General features: G+C 42.3%; 1 protein-coding gene across 1 annotated transcript in view; it reads right to left on the bottom strand.

Annotated features, from left to right (window-relative positions):
• Positions 1 to 11,728, bottom strand: part of PPP2R2A (protein phosphatase 2 regulatory subunit Balpha) — a 68,738-nt gene extending 57,010 nt beyond the window's left edge. Inside the window, exons 1-2 of the mRNA XM_065399519.1 lie at positions 11,607 to 11,728; positions 8,780 to 8,857 (exon numbers count right to left, since the gene is read on the bottom strand). Coding sequence (XP_065255591.1) covers positions 8,780 to 8,857; positions 11,607 to 11,613 — 85 coding nt within the window. The 5' untranslated portion in view covers positions 11,614 to 11,728. The remainder of the gene's footprint in view (positions 1 to 8,779; positions 8,858 to 11,606) is intronic.
• Between the last annotated feature and the right edge of the window lie 6,213 nt (positions 11,729 to 17,941).

Raw genomic sequence — 17,941 nt, 5'->3', positions numbered from 1 at the left:
TTTATAATCGATCAAACCGGAAGTTGATTTCAGTATGACTGTAGCTCAACTGATTTTCATATGTACTATGACAATTTGCTTTAAAAAAAGAAAAAATATTTTGGGAAAACAAGTCCTTGTATTGAATGCACATACATAGGCAGTATGTAGGTCACATTTGAATGTGACTGCTGTTTACTAAATCTTTTTCCACTGCCATGGTGGAAAGCACTGTTGCCATCACTGCTTTGAAGAATCAAAGAATGCTTCCTGGAATACTTTTGACATTTATCAGGGACAAAAAAAAAAAAAAAATCTAGCAGGATTTAACCAACAAGTGCATAAGTAGGAATTCAGTGCAAATTTTAAAATACAAATATGCAATATGAAGTCTTTATTAGCTTAACTATCCTGGAATATATGTAGTTTATGCAGATGCACCGCTACCTCAATATAACGCGACCTGATATAACACAAATTCGGATATAACGCGGTAAAGCAGTGCTCGGGGGGGGGGGGGGGGGGGGCGGTGCGGACTGCGCACTCCGGTGGATCAAAGCAAGTTCGATATAACACAGTTTCACCTATAACGTGGTAAGATTTTTTTGGCTCCTGAGGACAGCGTTATATCGAGGTAGAGGTGTAATTGAACCCAGCTACTCAAAATCATTAAGTACAAAAGCAGTACACCTCTACCCCAATATAACGCTGTCCTCGGGAGCCAAAAAATCTTACCGCGTTATAGGTGAAACTGCTTTATATCGAACTTGCTTTGATCCACCGGAGTGCGCAGCCCCGCCCCCCCCCGGAGCACTGCTTTACCGCGTTATATCCGAATTCGTGTTATATCGGGTCGCGTTATATCGGGGTAGAGGTGTATTTTCACAGGGAGTCACTATTTGTTCCCAGAATCAGTCATTCAAAAAATTCAACTGAAAATGCTAAGAAAAACCATTTTACACAGGCTGTGTTATACATACCTGAAGAATCAACCTTACTTAGAATGCAGATTTTCCACTCTCTCCCACTGACCCTAAAACTTCTGCCTACAGTTCCAAAATTAGATGCAAGCACAACTGCCTAGGGGTTTTAACATTCAACCCAAATAGGCTGGTTTGTCTTAAAATGTTGCCATCACTTGTGAATCTCTAAATGCAAAGTACATTTTTATAAAGACTGTGTGCCTAAGGTAATTACTTCTCCTTCGGTGATTAACAAAAGAATGGTGAGTTCGAAGAGAAGAGCTTGCAGCAGTTCCTAGCTCTGCAATTGAATTATGACCAATTTCTGAAAACAGTCATTTGAAGTTTCTGTAATATTATAATAATTTTCAATAGTACCACCATAGTTCAGGGCCTGACAGCCGGTGTTTGCATTAAACCTTGATTTTCAGGGGAGCATAAACTAACTCTTTCCAGATTTTGTTTTGCTTTAAACCAACATGACACTTTGTTTCAACAAACAGAATCATGTGGCCTTAAATGTAGCCTATGGGGATGTTTTGAAAACACCTAACATATTTCTGGTTGAAAAATAGCCCGAGAATGAAAAACATGATATTTGCAGTGAAGGATGCTCAATTACACAACTCCATACTATACCATGTCAGGATACTTCAACATCTCTCCTCTTTCAGAGCACAAGAAATGTTTTTGATTACACCTTTTCTCTTCATAGGCAATATTGCAGCTAGCAAGTTCTCTTCCTCCACCCTCCTCTAAAGACCTATGAAGTACAATCTCACCAAGCCTGGAGCAGGGCAAAATGGTTCTAACCAGTATGAAAATCCAATCTGATTACTGTATCCTATGTATTGATAGAACGATCATTGGCACTAGAAAAATACGTACATAGATAAAACGTGTTTGAGTAGCATCATAATGCAGTTGCAACTGCACCTTTTCTTTTCTTTTTTTTTTCTTTTCTTTTTTTTTTTTAAATATTACACATATAATACCCTGATTTTCAAGACTGAAAACTGGCATATGCCAGTGCAGGCATAATTTTGTTTAAATTTCTTTTAATTCACGCCATCTCTTTTTAAGTTTAAAGAACTATTTGTGATCACCCTGCTGCCAGCAGCCCTTCACCCTTAGAAGATAAGTTCATGGAGGATAGGTCCATCAACGGCTATTAGCCAAGAGAGTCAGGGATGGAAATAGATATTTTAAGAAGTTCTTTACAACCCAATGAGGGATGGCTTCCAGATTTTAAGACTTGAAGTCTAGCTTGGGGCTTTAAAAACAGAAATCCTTTTAAACCAAAAAAAGGAAGGAAACAGAGTTAAAGATCAGCAGTGATTCAGGATGTTTGGCACTCCTTTTAACTGTTCTCTTAGTGCCAATGTTTTGGATTCTGGTCCTTCTGGGATGACTTTTAACAAATTTGATATTGGATAATTTGTATTGTTGGGTTTCATTAAAAGAGAAACAGAATTTTTAAAAATGTTTTTAAGCGCTGTACTTCCCAAATATCATCAGGCGTTCAGCATCACTATTTTCATTGTTTGTATTACAGTAGGATCCGGAGGCCCGAACTAAGGTCAGAGCCCCATTAGGCTAGGTCCTGTAAAAACCTATAGTACGAGACAGGGCCTGCTGCCCCGCCCCCCCAAATTACCACCTAAATATACAAGCCAAAGAATAGGAGGGGAAACAGTGGCATAGAGAGGGAAAGTGACTTGCCCATGTCACATGGCAAGTCAGAGGCACAGCTAGGAATACATCCCAGGTCTCTTAACTCCCAGTCTATCACTAGAAGTTTTTCTTCTTTCTTTTCAGCTCCTCCAAAGTGTGCTTGATTCCTCTCTGTTGCGATGCTGCCAAATTCATCATTCCATGATGTCACAGCTATCACAAGAAACCTCCTGCACTACACAAGTGCCTAAAAAGGGGCTTGCCTAAAGTGGCCTTTTTAGGAGATAGATAGATAGAGAGATAGATAAGATAGATAGATAGATAGATAAGATAGATAGATAGAGTTTTCCAAAGCAGGTCAAACTCCACAGTCCAACAGGATTTCCAAGGATAGCTTTGATGCTCTAGAACATGTCAGATTTCTAATATATTTATTAATATTATAGTACTGTTTAGATCAGACTCCAGTCACAGATCAGGGCCCACACTGTGCTAGGCACCATATAAACAAGTATGAAACAGTTTCCTGCCCCACAGAATTTACCATCCAAGTGAAAGTCAAGAGACACCAGGTGGATGCAGACAGAGACTGTTGGAGCACAATGAAACAATACTGATTACCATGTTAGGCAGCAGTCATAGCACAAAGGTGCCTAGCCAACATCAAGTCTAGAATGAGCCATCTAGTTCTCACTTTTGACGCAACTTCTAAGAATACAGATGTCCATTTAAAACTAGCTATCAACTCAATGCGCTTTGTTCTTTCAGGATCAAATACTTCCAGCTGACCCACGGAACAGGACACGTGACCAATCAAGAGAGGCAATCTACTAAGATATCCTTAGTTGACTCTCCTCCAACTGGACACAGCAACTCTCATCCATCATCATTGGCAGAGGGTGTGATTTCATAAACAGTGTAAAAGCTCCCATCAGTAGGCAGAATGGAGTTGAAATACAGAGAGAGGATGATCACCCTGCTTCCAGCAGGCTCCATCTAAGCTTCAATTTTCTTTGTTTTTGTGATTTGAACTCAGAAGCTTATTTCAATTTTTAAGCCTTCAAATATTGCTGACCCAATAGCAGGATCCATAGCTGCTCTGCAATTTTATGAAGTATACCAAAAATAGATATGAAACAGTGTTCATGAGACGTGATAAACCTGGATTCAAACACTGAAAAAAAATCACCCCAGAACAAAAGAAAAATAAAACTCTGTTCCCCCCCGCTCGCCTTAATTTGACACATCGTAGGAATGCAAAAGACTCAGACTCAAACAACTATATTTTTTACAGATTTCTGGACAACACCTGAGAGAGTATTTACACGGTCCAGCTTAGTTATTTTTGCAAAGCAATAATTAAAAATATGTGACAGTTATTATATTAACCAGATGTCTTGTTTTCTGACATTCTGAGGACTCACAGCTCCTACTGACTTTGACTGGAGTTGTGGGTGCTCTGCAATTTTGGGGGATAAAAAATGCCAGGCCAAGGAATGGTTGAAGAGGATTACAACTTCAAGGCCCTTTCCTGCAATGACACTGGGGCAGATATTGCAATCCCAAGCAATACTTTTAGGAACCACACTATTACATTTATGTAACACTCTGGGTCAGGGATTGTATCCAACTCCAGGGGGGAGGTTACAACTCCTCCAAGAACTAAAAAAAAAAAAAGGGGTGGTGGTGGAGGGAATGATTAAGGTGAATCACTTAGGTTGTCAACACCTCCAGAGAAATATCAACCCCATAGGGTGGCTTGCATTTACTGCTTCAAATTGGGTTTTCCAGAGACCAACAGATAAAGAAAGGGATTTTAAAAGGTTGTGTTTAAACTGACTCAGGGCCTTCTTACTGATCTAGCAAACAAACAAGACCTTCTGTCCACAGGGACCCTCAACCCTTGCTGAAGGGTTGGACAGACTTTGGTCTGCTAAGGTCCCATAAGACTGACAGGTGACTCCTGATATGATTTGTGTGTGTGTGTTTAAATGTGTTTATTGTTGTTGTTATATTTTCTCTGTAATGCTTTTACCTTAAGAATAAATATGCCTGCTTAGAAAGAGCTGAGTGGTAACTTTAACTACTGGCAATACACTGTTCCTAGCCCTCGGACAAAAAGCAAAGCTCAGATATCAGCCTTCAAGCAGACAAGCTTGTCGGAGATATCAGCATAAGGCAAGGAGCAGTGCAGCCTTAAAACCCCTGGTCAGATGGGAGTGGGACCAGGGTCCCTGCCAAGAGACAGGTGATAGCTAGAGACCAGAGACCTGACTGGGCACTCCTGAAGTGCATGCCATGGGGAAATACAGATGCCCATGGTATGTATCACACCCTGGAACTGTGTGATACATACCATGCATAGAATTACTATTAAATAAAAAGGACGCTACTACTATGTCTACACTAGGGATTTTAAGAAAAAAAAATTGCTACCAGTGCTGAACCAGGGGTAGCACAAGTAAGAACAAGGCTCCAGCAACTTCTGGGTTCTTTTAACACTAGTATTTAAACCTTCTGAGAAGATTTAACTCCAGAAGCCAATGGAGGTGCCTAGTCTACACCTGTATTCTGATTCAGCTGAACCAGTAAAGCCAGTGGGTTCTCCCACCCCACCCCCACTGTAGACAGGGTCTCAGAGTTGAGTGCAGATCATTCACAGGATTTGGGAACCTACTATGTGAATACAAATGTAAAGGAGAAGGGACTATCCCATGGCCGTGCATGCAAATGGACCAGCAAATTCAGAAAGCAAGCTAGTACAATCAAGCAAATTAAGAAACAGATGATGCAATGGAAAAGTATGACATGATTTGTAGCTATAGTAAGTCTACCTATATTGCTATTTTGATCTCAAGTTTCAGTTTATAATGTGTCTGCTGTCGTTTACTCTGTTGGCTACAACTTAGAAGCATCCAGTTACAATCAAAGAGCTCTTTTGCACAATTTTAAGATTTTTTTTTTTAAATCTAAAAAGATCTGATTCTGCATCACTCGTGCACCCAAAATTGCCTACGTCTGCAGAAATTTTGGATGGTAAAGCAGAGAGGATCAGGATGGCAAACAAGCGCTAAGTCAGGGGTTCTCAAACTGGGGGTCGGGACCCCTCGGGGGTCACGAGGTTATTACATGGGGGGGGGGTCACAAGCTGTCAGCCTCCACCCCAAACCCCACTTTGCCTCCAGCATTTATAATGGTGTTAAATATGTAAAGAAGTGTCTTTAATTTAAAAAGGGGGTCACACACAGAGGCTTACTATGTGAAAGGGATCACCAGTGTAACAGTTTGAGAACCACTGCACTAAATGTTTACAATGTAAACATTATAAGGTGCATTAATACAAAAGAACCAAAAAAGTGAAACTTACTAACATTTCACTCCAAACTCTATTTTAACCTTCTATGCTGAAAGAAATGCAAGAAATAAACTGCATAATAAAGTGAAAAGTGAATTAGAGTTTTAAAATTGTTTCAGTTTTAACAAACCAAGCTAGTAGTATTACAAGGAATTTGCTTTTAAATTGTGGATATTCAATTCAGTGTCTTTTTAAGATCACTTTTTAAAACAAAAAACACACATACTAGTTGCAATCTTACAATAACCAGCATTTTTCCTCCATAATCACAGCGTTCTTGTGAGGAGGCAGTACATGCACATTTAAAAGACCACCACCCTCTCAAGGCTCAGACAGCAACATTCTTGTAAGCTTTCAATATGCAGCCTGCTTACAAGGAAGAAGCAGAAAGGCAGACAGAGAAAAAGATTACCAGCCTGGACTTAAAGCCATTGCATACTTATTCCCGTGCAATTTAGGGAGACTACACACACCAGAAACATATAAAACTATAGTCCCAAATTCACAAGGAGGATTATTAAAACATGTGTTTACTCAGTACACAGCTAGAAATATAACAAATGCAAGGAAATAAACTTAAGAAATGCAATTAAACAGTATTTAAACTATTGGAACAATATTTCAAGGATAAGGGATCTATCTGAAGTATACCAGTACCTTTAAATAGTTGGGTGGGAGCTAAAGTTACAGTTTGATTAGATGGACAGACATCTTTCAATTGTTCTGTAAGGGTTTTCAGCATGCCATGTAGGAGTCTGCCATATGGGTAAAAGAATTCCAACTCAACAAAATCCATTATGGTCAGATACTCCCACTTAAATTTTCCTAGTGACCTTACTTAAGCAGCCATCCCAGTGCACAACTTTACTACAAAAATCCCAGGCCCTAGGTAGAAGGCCTGTAATATACACTAAAAAACACCTTTACAAGATGATGATATAGCTGACTATGAAGTCATTATAATCTTCTTTGTCTCTATCTAGGGACAGCTCGCACAATGAGCAGCTTATACCTTTTGTACAATTAGAAATAGATATTTAGACAAAAAATTGTTAAAAGCAACACTGAGTGTCAGGCTGAACAAGCTAGTTAATGTACTCTTGGCCTTTAACTCGACCCATTGTGACTAGCTATTGCAGCTGTCAGGAAGTGAGAGACTGCTAAATCATCTTTCATACTAAATGTGTAGGCACTATAATATTTAAGAACAAATAGGGGAGTTAAGAACGGAGACTGGCTCTTGGATTTCCAGATCCATTTAATCACAGATATATTTAAAAAAAGGGGGGGGGGAAGAGGGGGAACCCCACCCGTTAGTATTATTTAATGGAACAGATGCATGAACATCAACGGAACAGCTCTCTAATGTTTTTCTCTCTTAGTTCATAGGCTCTATCAGTGGAGAAATAGGCAGTCAAGATTTCCTCAATTGTTTGCATTTAATTCAAAAGCCAGATAGCTACAGAATGTCAATTAACAAGAAAATCGACAGAAACTGAAGTCTGGTAGGAAAAAACTGAACAACAGTTATATAAATTATTAACATTCAATCTTTAAAATGTAATTGCTGAACAATTTAAAATGTATCCATCTTACATAAAAATCATATTAAAGGTACTGAAATTTATTACAACCTACTTGCTTCCAAAAACCTATCTTTCAGTCGATAAGCATCAGACAAAACCTTTGAAGGGCATCATTTCCACAGGTTGCAGGTCATGAATAAAAACAAAACACTTGTGTCCATACAGTAGCAGAAATTCCAGAATTTAAATCTGACCATGTCAAAAGTAAAAAATAATGGAAATGAAATAAGTTACTAATTTCTTAAATACAACAAATATTTTTCTCATTTGCCTGTTAGTGAGTACAGGACGTGTAAAATGCTGTGTATGCCAAATAAATCATACAAACACACACCCAAAGTCAGCTTTTTGCAAGAGAAAACTATTGTAGGTCTTGATCTTGCAAGCTGCTCTGCATAAATGGACCCCTAAAACCATGAAGAATTTCATCCAAGTCAGAGGGGCTCTGCCCACGTGGAGTGGCAAGAAGGATCAAGAGCCCTGTTCAGCCCAGAAGACTGAATAGTCGAAAGGAAATAAAGACTTCTCCTTCCATGAAACAAGCATAATTTGAAAATTCCAAATGGAATTTTTGCATCATCAACTGGAGGCAGCCATTTTGCTAAAAAGGTGACATCTGTCCCTGGCAGGGTAGGAGCCCTATACTACAAAAGCTTACAGCAGTTTCCAATAATAATTCATCATGAAAAATAACTGACACTTAAAGAGTAATTTTGTACAAAAATTCCACTTTAATTCTGATGGCTAATGCAGGATGGAAAGACGAAGATTTACCTGACACTTATGCAGCACCTTACATCTTCAAAGTGCTGTGCACACATTAATTAATCCTCACAACACTCCTGTAAAGAACGTAAATATCATTATCCCCATTTCATTGATGGGGAAAACAGACAAGTTAGTAGCTCTGTCTCAACTGAGACTATTTGTCATGTGACAGATATTTTGGAAAACAAGTTAACTACTGTTGCAATCTATGGGCCAAATTCATCTCTGACGTAAGCAGCAGGAGGACCATGGATGTCAGCTGAATTGCACCCACTTATACCACATATAAGTTTGATCCCAGAATATACTGGGATGCCTGGATGTTTCCACTTGCTTTCCTACTTTTATTAAAGTATGTATAATTAAACCCAATTCTGAAGGAGAAACTTCAGCAACACCCTTGCTACATTTCATCAGCAATCAGATTAATTCACTGTAATAAAGTTTGTTCTTACCTTCTGCTACATCATCATCTACAGCCCCTTTCACCTGAGAAAAACACCACTGAATGTCATTCCCTCCTCCTCCAGCTCCTAGAAAAAACAAAACAAAAAATAAATAAAACAGATCCTCATTAAATCAGTCTGAGTTTTGTGTTTACTCCAGTAAACACAGAGGCAGTATCCACAGCTGGCAAGTGACACAATTTAGACAGTACCGTACACACCTACAACAAACAACGTTTCCTGTGCAAATATAGACATTCCAAAAGTTGATTACAAACTTTTTCCCCCTGCAACTCCCTCCCCCCTCCCCCCCCGCAATCCTGATATTGCTTTTGTCAGTGATTTGCCCAATATCCAAAGCAACATCTGTCAAAAGTAGCAGCAGGAATGATAAAAGTTGCTCTCTACAATTGTTGAAAACTCACAAAACTATCAAAACAAACAGAGCTAGTGTTAATAAACTATGCCATGTTAAAACAAGCACCAGTTGGTATATTTCACAACACTTTTTTTAAATTTAAAAACGTCAGTGCCCTCTAAACAGAGCACTTTACTTACAAGTGACTTCAATTTCTTAGTAAATATTAGATGCCAGAATGGCCCCTACAAGTTTTCCAAATATTTCAAATCATTAAATGTTTGCACTTTATAAAAAAGAAAATTCATTTTTCTTTTGGAAAATACATTACACCACCTAAGTACTTCAGGCTGGAGAAAACAAGTTTTAAAGCAAGTTTATAATCCTCTTCCTCCTTCACCATAAAAGTACCAAAAGAAACCGTCAGGCTTAGGTTTTTTTAAAAGCAACAAATCTGTGCAGCAAACTGAACAATCTGCCTGAAGTTAACAGCAAGTATAACTACCATAGAAAATGGATCGAAGAGAAAACTTCAGGAACATTACCGCCTCAGCAGACGGTAGTGATTCATTTGAACCTTGCCACCAAAATGCCAAAAAAACACCACCCATTTCTTTTGCATTTCATTCTTAACAAATCACTGGGTTGGGTCCAGACAGGAAGAGAGATGGAAACAAGTTTGCTCTGTCTGCAGGAGGCAATCAAAATGGAAATTCCTTCTCAACCCACAACAACCGAAAAGGACTACACAACAGATGTAGCTGTCAATGTGATGCAAAATTTTGGGGAAGAGGGGCATGCAGGAAGGATCCCCCCCCCCCCCCCAAACACACACACCCAAATCACACCAAGTTGAGGAACAAATTAAATTAAGTTCAAGTCAGGAGCAGTCTCTCTCCATGAAAGATCAAGAGGCTGCCTGAACACTGGGGAGTGGGGGGGGGGGGGGGGGGCAGAAAGAGTCTGAAAAGGATTACACTGTGGTTTGTATTTGGAGCTTCTTACAAAGTCCAGGAACTCGGGGAGACAACCTGAACTAGAATCAGCCAAGGTGATGGGGGAAATCTTATCAGGATGTCCATCTAGACAACATGAATTGCAATATTTGTTTTGGATACATGTATTGGACAAGTATCCCACCCACAGCATCTTTCCCAACCACCCACAACCCTAGCCACCCAATTTCTTGTTCTCCCCCCACTTCTGCTATTTGTTATTTAATTCTTACTTTTAACACCTTGGAAGCATTTTGAGAATGACTGTTTGCAAGAAAAAACAATATACCTACCGTATGCAGCAAACTGTATTTTAATTTTCATACAACTTGCTACATTCAAGGCCTTGTTTCCCTTGAAAAAAGAAGGAAAGGAAAGAGAAGGGTGGAGTGGGATAGCCTGGTATGTGTGTGGGAAGCAAGGTGCAAACCTAAATACAGCCTCTTACACTGCTATACAGAATGCAAGGCACTGAAGAGGCAATTAATTTGCCGAGGAGGGTAAATGAACATATCGCCAGAAGAAAAAAAATTACAAGGGGAAAAAGTAAAAGGAAGAGACATCCTGTGCATGTGGATCAGTTTTTATCTTACAATTCGCACTTTAGGATGCAAGATAAGCAATCTGCAAAATGAAGAATGAACATAAATCTCCAGAATTAAGAAAAGAAAAACACCATACATTGTTGCACACACTCAGCGATACCTGAATATTCTAACAAACTACAATCCTCTTCCCAATTTCACCTTTATCTGCAGATATTTACACAACTACACCCTACAGTAGGGTGCAGCTGCTCTCTAAACACAATCACATCTGCACCCTACAGCCACCCTCCTGAGCACATCTGCACCTCTACAAACTGCACTTCAAGAACGCAACACGGAAGAGCAATTCCCTCGCAAAACCAGAAAGTCTAGGGAAGAAATACAAAAGAGAGAGAGAGAGAGAGAGCGCGCAAGAAACACACACCCTGCTTGGAAATCTCCTAACATGCTCAACTTCAGAAATACAGGGCTTCTTCCAAACCCAGCCACCACCACCACCACCTTTTCCTCGTGAAATACAAATGTTTTGCAAGCAGGGAAGCAAAAGAGGGGAATGAACACAGATTTCTAGAAGGAAAAAATATATATTAAAAGGGGGGGGGGGCGGCGATGCAAATTGCATTTCAGGATTGAAGGTTTTAGGAATGCAAATTTAAAAAAAAAAGAGGAAGAGAAACCGAGCCCACATTTTCAGAGGAAGGAATAAAAAAAAGAGAGAGAGGGGGAATGAGAAAGAGGAAAAGAAGGAGAGACCGATATACCCAGCAAGTCTGCCACCTCCACACATAACAGGCAGCAGCAGCTCAGGTTTGCAGGCTGCTTTCAAGGCCATTTTAGTGGCCTCACCTGCCCCTACACACACATCCCCCCGCCCCCTGGGTTCTATGGGCAGCGGGGGCCGGCCCCCGGGAAGGAGGGGGCACTCTCCCCCTTACCTGCCATGTTGGGCTGCCAATAGCGGCCGGGTCAGAGAGAGCTGCCTCTCAGCTCTAGATAGGGCCCCCTTGGCCGGGCTGATGGCGAGCGTGGAGGGAGGATGGCGGCAGATTGTACCGGGGGGGGGGCGGTGTAAAGCCGGCTCCGTTCGGCTTCCCCCGCTCTTCCGAGTCGGTCTTTCCTGCTCGCTCGTCCGCCCCCCCCCCCTCCCGTTCCAAGGTTCCACTTTCAAAATGGCGCCGGCTGAGCTGGGGGTGACGTCACCCGGGGAGAAGAGGGGAGGGGGGGACAAGGGGCGGGGTGAGAACTCCAAAGAGAAGCCGGGGGGGGGGGGGGAGGAGGGGCGACCGGGGAAGAAGGTTGATTCGGTTGCGTCCGCCCCTGCTGCACTCTCTGGTGCGTCTCTGCTAGCTAGACAGCCCAGCCTCTGCCAGCTGCACCCACACATCTGTCCAGCCCCTGCCAGCTGCTAACCAGACCCATTTACTGTGTTTGCTGCACCCCAGCTGTGCCCACGCATCCACCCACCTCCTCCCCTGCATCCCCACATATCCCCACCACCTGCACCCCAGCCATCCCCATCCACTGCATTTACTGCACCCGCATCTCTGCCCTGCCCAGCCCCCACCAGCTGCACATCCACCAACCTCTCTGCCCATTGTGACCACTGCACCTAGGGTGACCAGATGTCCCAATTTTATAGGGACAGTCCCGATTTTGGGGTCTTTTTCTTATATAGGCTCCTATTACCCCCACCCCCTGTCCCAATTTTTCACACTTGCTGTCTCCTCACCCTAACTGCACCCACGCTTCTGTCCAGCACCTGCCAAAAGCATTCACTTCTCCTACACACCTGGCCTACCTGCAACAGCTATGTTCCCCAACAGGCCATCCCTGCTTAATGCTGGGCCCACTGCACTTTCACCTCTGGTTAACCTCGGCTAGCTATGCCCTCTGCACCTATACCTCTGCCCTGTCTGCACCTGCTGTGCTCACAACTCTGGCTAGCACTTGCCATTTATGCCACTGCACCCATAACCCAGCCCAGTATCCACTAGCTGCTGGATAAAAGGTTCTGGTTTGGGCCCCCTCTGATTCATGTCACAAATTGACATGGCACTTCAAAGAATTAGGCACGTTCCAATCCCCCAAAGAACTTGGTTACAAATCATCTTGCATCTGACAAAGCTTATGCTCAAATAAATTTGTTAGTCTCTAAGGGTACGTCTACATTACCCGCTGGACCGGCAGGTAGCGATCGATCTATCGGGGATCGATTTATCGCGTGTAGCGTAGACACGATAAATCGATCCCCAAATCACTCTCCCGTCGACTGCTGAACTCCAGCTCAGCGAGAGGTGGAAGCAAAGTCGACGGGGGAGCGGCGGCCATCGATCCCGCGCCGCGAGGACATGAAGTATGTAATTCTAAGTCGATCTAAGATAAGTCGACTTCAGCGACGCTATTCTCGTTGCTGAAGTTGCATATCTTAGATCGATTCCTCCCCCACCCCCCAGTGTAGACCAGGCCTAAGGTGCCACAAGGACTCCTCGTTGTTTTTGCTGATACAGACTAACACAGCTACCACTCTGAAAATGGGAAGGTTGTGTGTTTTATTTCTGAAGTTAGATTTATCACATTGAAAAAGGTATGGAATAGATTTCAACATCTGTGTCAGATCAAGCCGCCTTCTCAGTGCACAATTATTTCTGTCCTGTACTGTTTTTCAAAGTATTTTTCAGCCCCATTCCTTATTTCACCCATGCATTGAGTGTTCCCTGTTCCTTTTCACACTCTTGCTGTCCTCTGATGACATTCCTCATTCGGCTTATCCAGCATTTCCTCTGTCCTGGCCACATACCCTGTTTGGATGCACATTCCCCCCGCTCCCCCTTGAATGGTTTCCACAATGTCCATTGCCTTTTAGTTCATATTTTACTAGATAACCCTTCTCCATTCTCATTGCTATTCCCTGCATATACCCAGCCATGCTCCTGAGCCATTTTTAGCCTACATCTACCTTTCATCCTGACAGCCTGTAAGATCTACAAAGAAAGACTTCCAGCCGAGACCAGCTTGGCACAGCTCCTGCTGGCTTGAAAAGGACGAAGGCTCCCTTTTAGCTTGCTAGGTCCCACCTCAAGTCTCAGCTGCAATTAACATGCAGCACTCAGATAAATTACTCCATTCAATCCAGTTAGGACCTTGCAGAATTCATCAGGTTTGCTTTAGAGAGATTTGTGTAAATGTTTCCTTTGCTTTCAGTCAGCGTGGGGTTCAGATACCTCAACTTTCACTTCGAAATTCCAGTTTGAACAGATCTAAAAATTCAATGATTTTACATGGATTTAAATGGGAAACCACAAATCAGCCCCAGAGAAGAAAGTGGGATGGAATTCAGGAGCTCTTCTTGTATTCCCAGCGCTATCAGAGACTCGCTGTGTGATTTGCAAGTTGCTTAAGACAAAATTTTCATTGATTTAGTGTTTCCAGCTTGAAACACCTAGGCAGGGCCGGCGCTTCCACTAGGTGACCCTAGGCGGTCGCCTGGGGCGGCAGGATTTGGGGGGCGGCATTTTGCCGCCCTTGCAGAAATTCAGCAGCGGGGGGTCCTTCTGCTCCGGATCTTCGGCAGAAATTTGGCGGCGGGTCTTTCACTCGCTCCAGGACCCGCCGCTGAAGTGCCCCAAAGACGCGGACCGGAAGGACCCCCGCCGCTGAAGACCCCAGGCCCCCTGAATGCTCAGAGAAGGAGCACTGCCACCTAGGGCGGCAAAAACCCTGGCGCCGCTAATGCACCTAGGGCCTGATTTTCTTCATGGAGATCACACACAATTCTCAGATATAACCAGAGGGTTGTGTCCTTCATAGCTTCTGTAGGCCAAGCTCACTGCACTCACCAGCAGCTCCTTGCATTCCTCCATTCCACCCGTGGGCCACCCTCTCATCTTCTTCTATTTCAGGGACTCTTTGCAACTCACCCAACCCTCTCCCTCATGCCTGGGACTGTGTGCCCCCTATACCAGGGCCTCTGTGTGCACCACCCCATTCCAGGGTCCCATAGTCTCCTCCCCTCATGCCAGCAGGTCTGTATGCACCCTTATTCCCCTTTCCCGCACAAGCCTCTCCATTCCTCCTTCTCCCCGCATACCAGAATCCCCTAATCTTTCTTCTGCCAGAGATTGTGACCCTCAATCCACCTTCCTCCAATACCAGGGCCCCCCCATTCTCCCTCCATGCCAGCAGCTCTGTGTACACCCCCATTCCTAATTCCCCTTATGCTCTCCAGTTGCTGAAAAATCAGGCCTCAAAATGTCTCATATTAGTCACCTAGAAACTGAGCTGCCAAAAATCATAGGCCATTTCTGAAAATTTAAGCCTTGGTCTCTGAGCCTCCATGAGATTATAAAATACTTGCCTACCTCACAGGGTTACTGAAAGGATAGATTCATATTTGTGAGGCATTCCGATTGCACAGTATTGGGGGCTGCATACAACCCTATAAATAAATCAAATAACTAAAATTTTCACTCACGACTGGTTCTACATTCACTTGAAAGTGGAGATAGCACAAAGTTTAGCTCCCTAGACACACTTCTGCTACATTTGGGAGTGTTTGGATCCAGGTCTTTTGTTTGGTCCCTTACAGAATTTAGAGCAAGTCACCAAGTCCAGAGCCAAACTTGCCCAAACTTTGAGGATGGTCATAACCCAGGATGGAGTGGTGTTTGTTTGACTCACTATAGCGTTAAGGGCCTGCCAGAAAAACAAGGTCCAAAAACTTTCCCAAAACTCAGGGGTGTTCTGACCATCTCTACTCACTAGGTCTATAAACCTTTGAGCAAACCTGGACGCGGCCTGGTCCACACTAACCCCCCACTTCGGACTAAGGTACGCAAATTCAGCTACGTTAATAACGTAGCTGAATTCGAAGTACCTTAGTCCGAACTTACCGCGGGTCCAGACGCGGCAGGCAGGCTCCCCCGTCGATGCCGCGTACTCCTCTCGCCGAGCTGGAGTACCGGCGTCGACGGCGAGCACTTCCAGGATCGATCCGGGATCGATTTATCGCGTCTAGACAAGAAGATCGATTGCCTGCCGCCGAACCAGGAAGTAAGTGTAGACGTAAACCTGGCCAGTTGTTTCAGGATTCCTTGACAGCAATGTTGCACAGCTCTGAGCAAAATATCTGGCCACCGCTTAGCAAGCAAGTCTCTCTTGCATTATGGGCTTCAGTTCATTCATTGATTCCTATGGAGTTACTCCAGAAATGGATTTGGCCCATAGTTTACAGCACACATTAGTTCAAAAACTTCTTCAGAGACATTGTTTCAGAAACAGCGTTAGCTCTCTAATGTAATAGCGATTCCTTAATTCACTCTATAATTAGCACAAACTAAAGTCAGTCTCCTCCCCACCATTTAGCAAACATTGAATATCATGATGCCAAAGTATTATAATACCACATAATACCAAGACCATTGCTTTTTTCCCCCCCCAAACAAACTGAACTAAGACTATAATAATGAAGTGTTGCCACAAGTACTCCTGTTATTTTTATAAATAACATTAAATCACAGTTGTGATAACAAGTGAAACATCTCAGGATGCATCATCTTTGCTTGTGTGTATGTTCACACACTTGTTAATTCATGGAATCCAGTTATTTATACCAGTTTAGTGATTAGTGCAAATGAGGAATGTTTATCTTATGGCCCTGATTCAGCAAAATTCTTAAGCAAATGCTTATTTCCCATTGACTTCAATGGGATTTAAACATGTGCATAATAGCTTTGCTGAATCAGGGCCTTGAACAGCAATATGCTAAATTTATACAATACCCTTCACAAGACATCCCAGGGTGATTTACACAGCACAAAATATTCTTGTTCGATTGTGGTTTAAAATTTGATTCATGTTTGCACACATTAAAAGATCATTCAAACTCCATATTCACATAGCATAAATTAGACTCTGTTAGAATCCAAAGTGACAACTACCTTAAAATTATATTTAGCACAATCAACAGATATTAACCTTAAGAAAACCAAGAACCATATGATGACAAGTCTGTCATGGGCACCTATGGGACTTCACCATTTTCATTTTTGTTTCTGTTCATTATTTGTATTGTGGTAGAAATGACTATCATGGACCAGGACTACATTGTGCTAGGTGCTGTACAAACACAAACTGAAAGACAGTCCCCTTGCCCTAAAAAGCTTACAATTGAAGGTCATTACACAACACATAGCGGCCATGCCGAATTTCACAGCAGCTGCAAGTTTAGAACCCATATCCTTGTGTTTCAAAACCATATCCTTACCACTTAACTAAAGGAAAATCCACATTAGCTGAGAACAATATAGGGACTGAGACACATAGCAAAACAGTTCTGATTCAGCTTATTAGAGGACAGTGGTAAAAAAAAACACACACAAATCAGTTCAAGCAAATCAAGTGAAATCGGACGGGTAACTAATGAAAATATATCAAAACTAGGGCAATGATCAAACAATATAGACACAGAAAGAACTCTAACAGCAGCATACTCGGTGTCTGCTGCAGTTTCTTAATAATATGATCTGTTAGACAAGAGGATAATGAATTATAACAATCAATTCCAGAAATAACAAAGGCATTAATTATAATGGAACATAGAAGTTAGAAGGGACTTATTAGGTCACATCTAGTCTATCACTATCTGGCATCAGTGCAGAATGGTTTCCTACAGCATATTCTCCTGCAATTCATCCAGTCTAGTTTTAATACATTTCAAACACCGAGACTTCCATCACTGTCTTCGGGAAACCATTGCAGAAGCTAAAAGATACTAATATTTGGCAAAGTTTCCCAATAGCCTAAATTCTCCTATTCTTAATTTCATATAATTGTTCCTAGCTATACAGCCATTTAATTCATACCTTCCAACAAATTGACAACTCATTGTTTTAACTTTTTTGTACTATTGCCAGCTGGAAACTCCTGCTTAACAAAATGGTCAAATAGCCCTGACCCTGCAGTGAGCTTTGTGCAGGCGTATTCACAGGTTATGTTACTAGTGTGAGTCCCAGTTTACATCAGTGCAGCACGTCTGCCTTGGGAGTTTACACTGATACAAATACTCTCAGAATAGCCAGGCCCCTACCTGGAATGGCAATTGTCACATTCTGATGCATTAAAGCGTATGGGGATTTCATTCTCCTTTGCTATCATTCGGTTCGCTTGTCCTGAGTTCACTCAGAACAGGGGGCACTATAAAGCCCTGAAAATCCCTGTTCTCAGGGAAAAAATAACAGGAGTACTTGTGGCACCTTAGAGACTAACAAATTTA

The sequence above is a fragment of the Emys orbicularis genome, chromosome 2 (genome assembly GCF_028017835.1).
Source record: "Emys orbicularis isolate rEmyOrb1 chromosome 2, rEmyOrb1.hap1, whole genome shotgun sequence".
NCBI lineage: Eukaryota > Metazoa > Chordata > Testudines > Emydidae > Emys > Emys orbicularis.
This window is presented reverse-complemented; position numbering and strand designations above follow the sequence as displayed.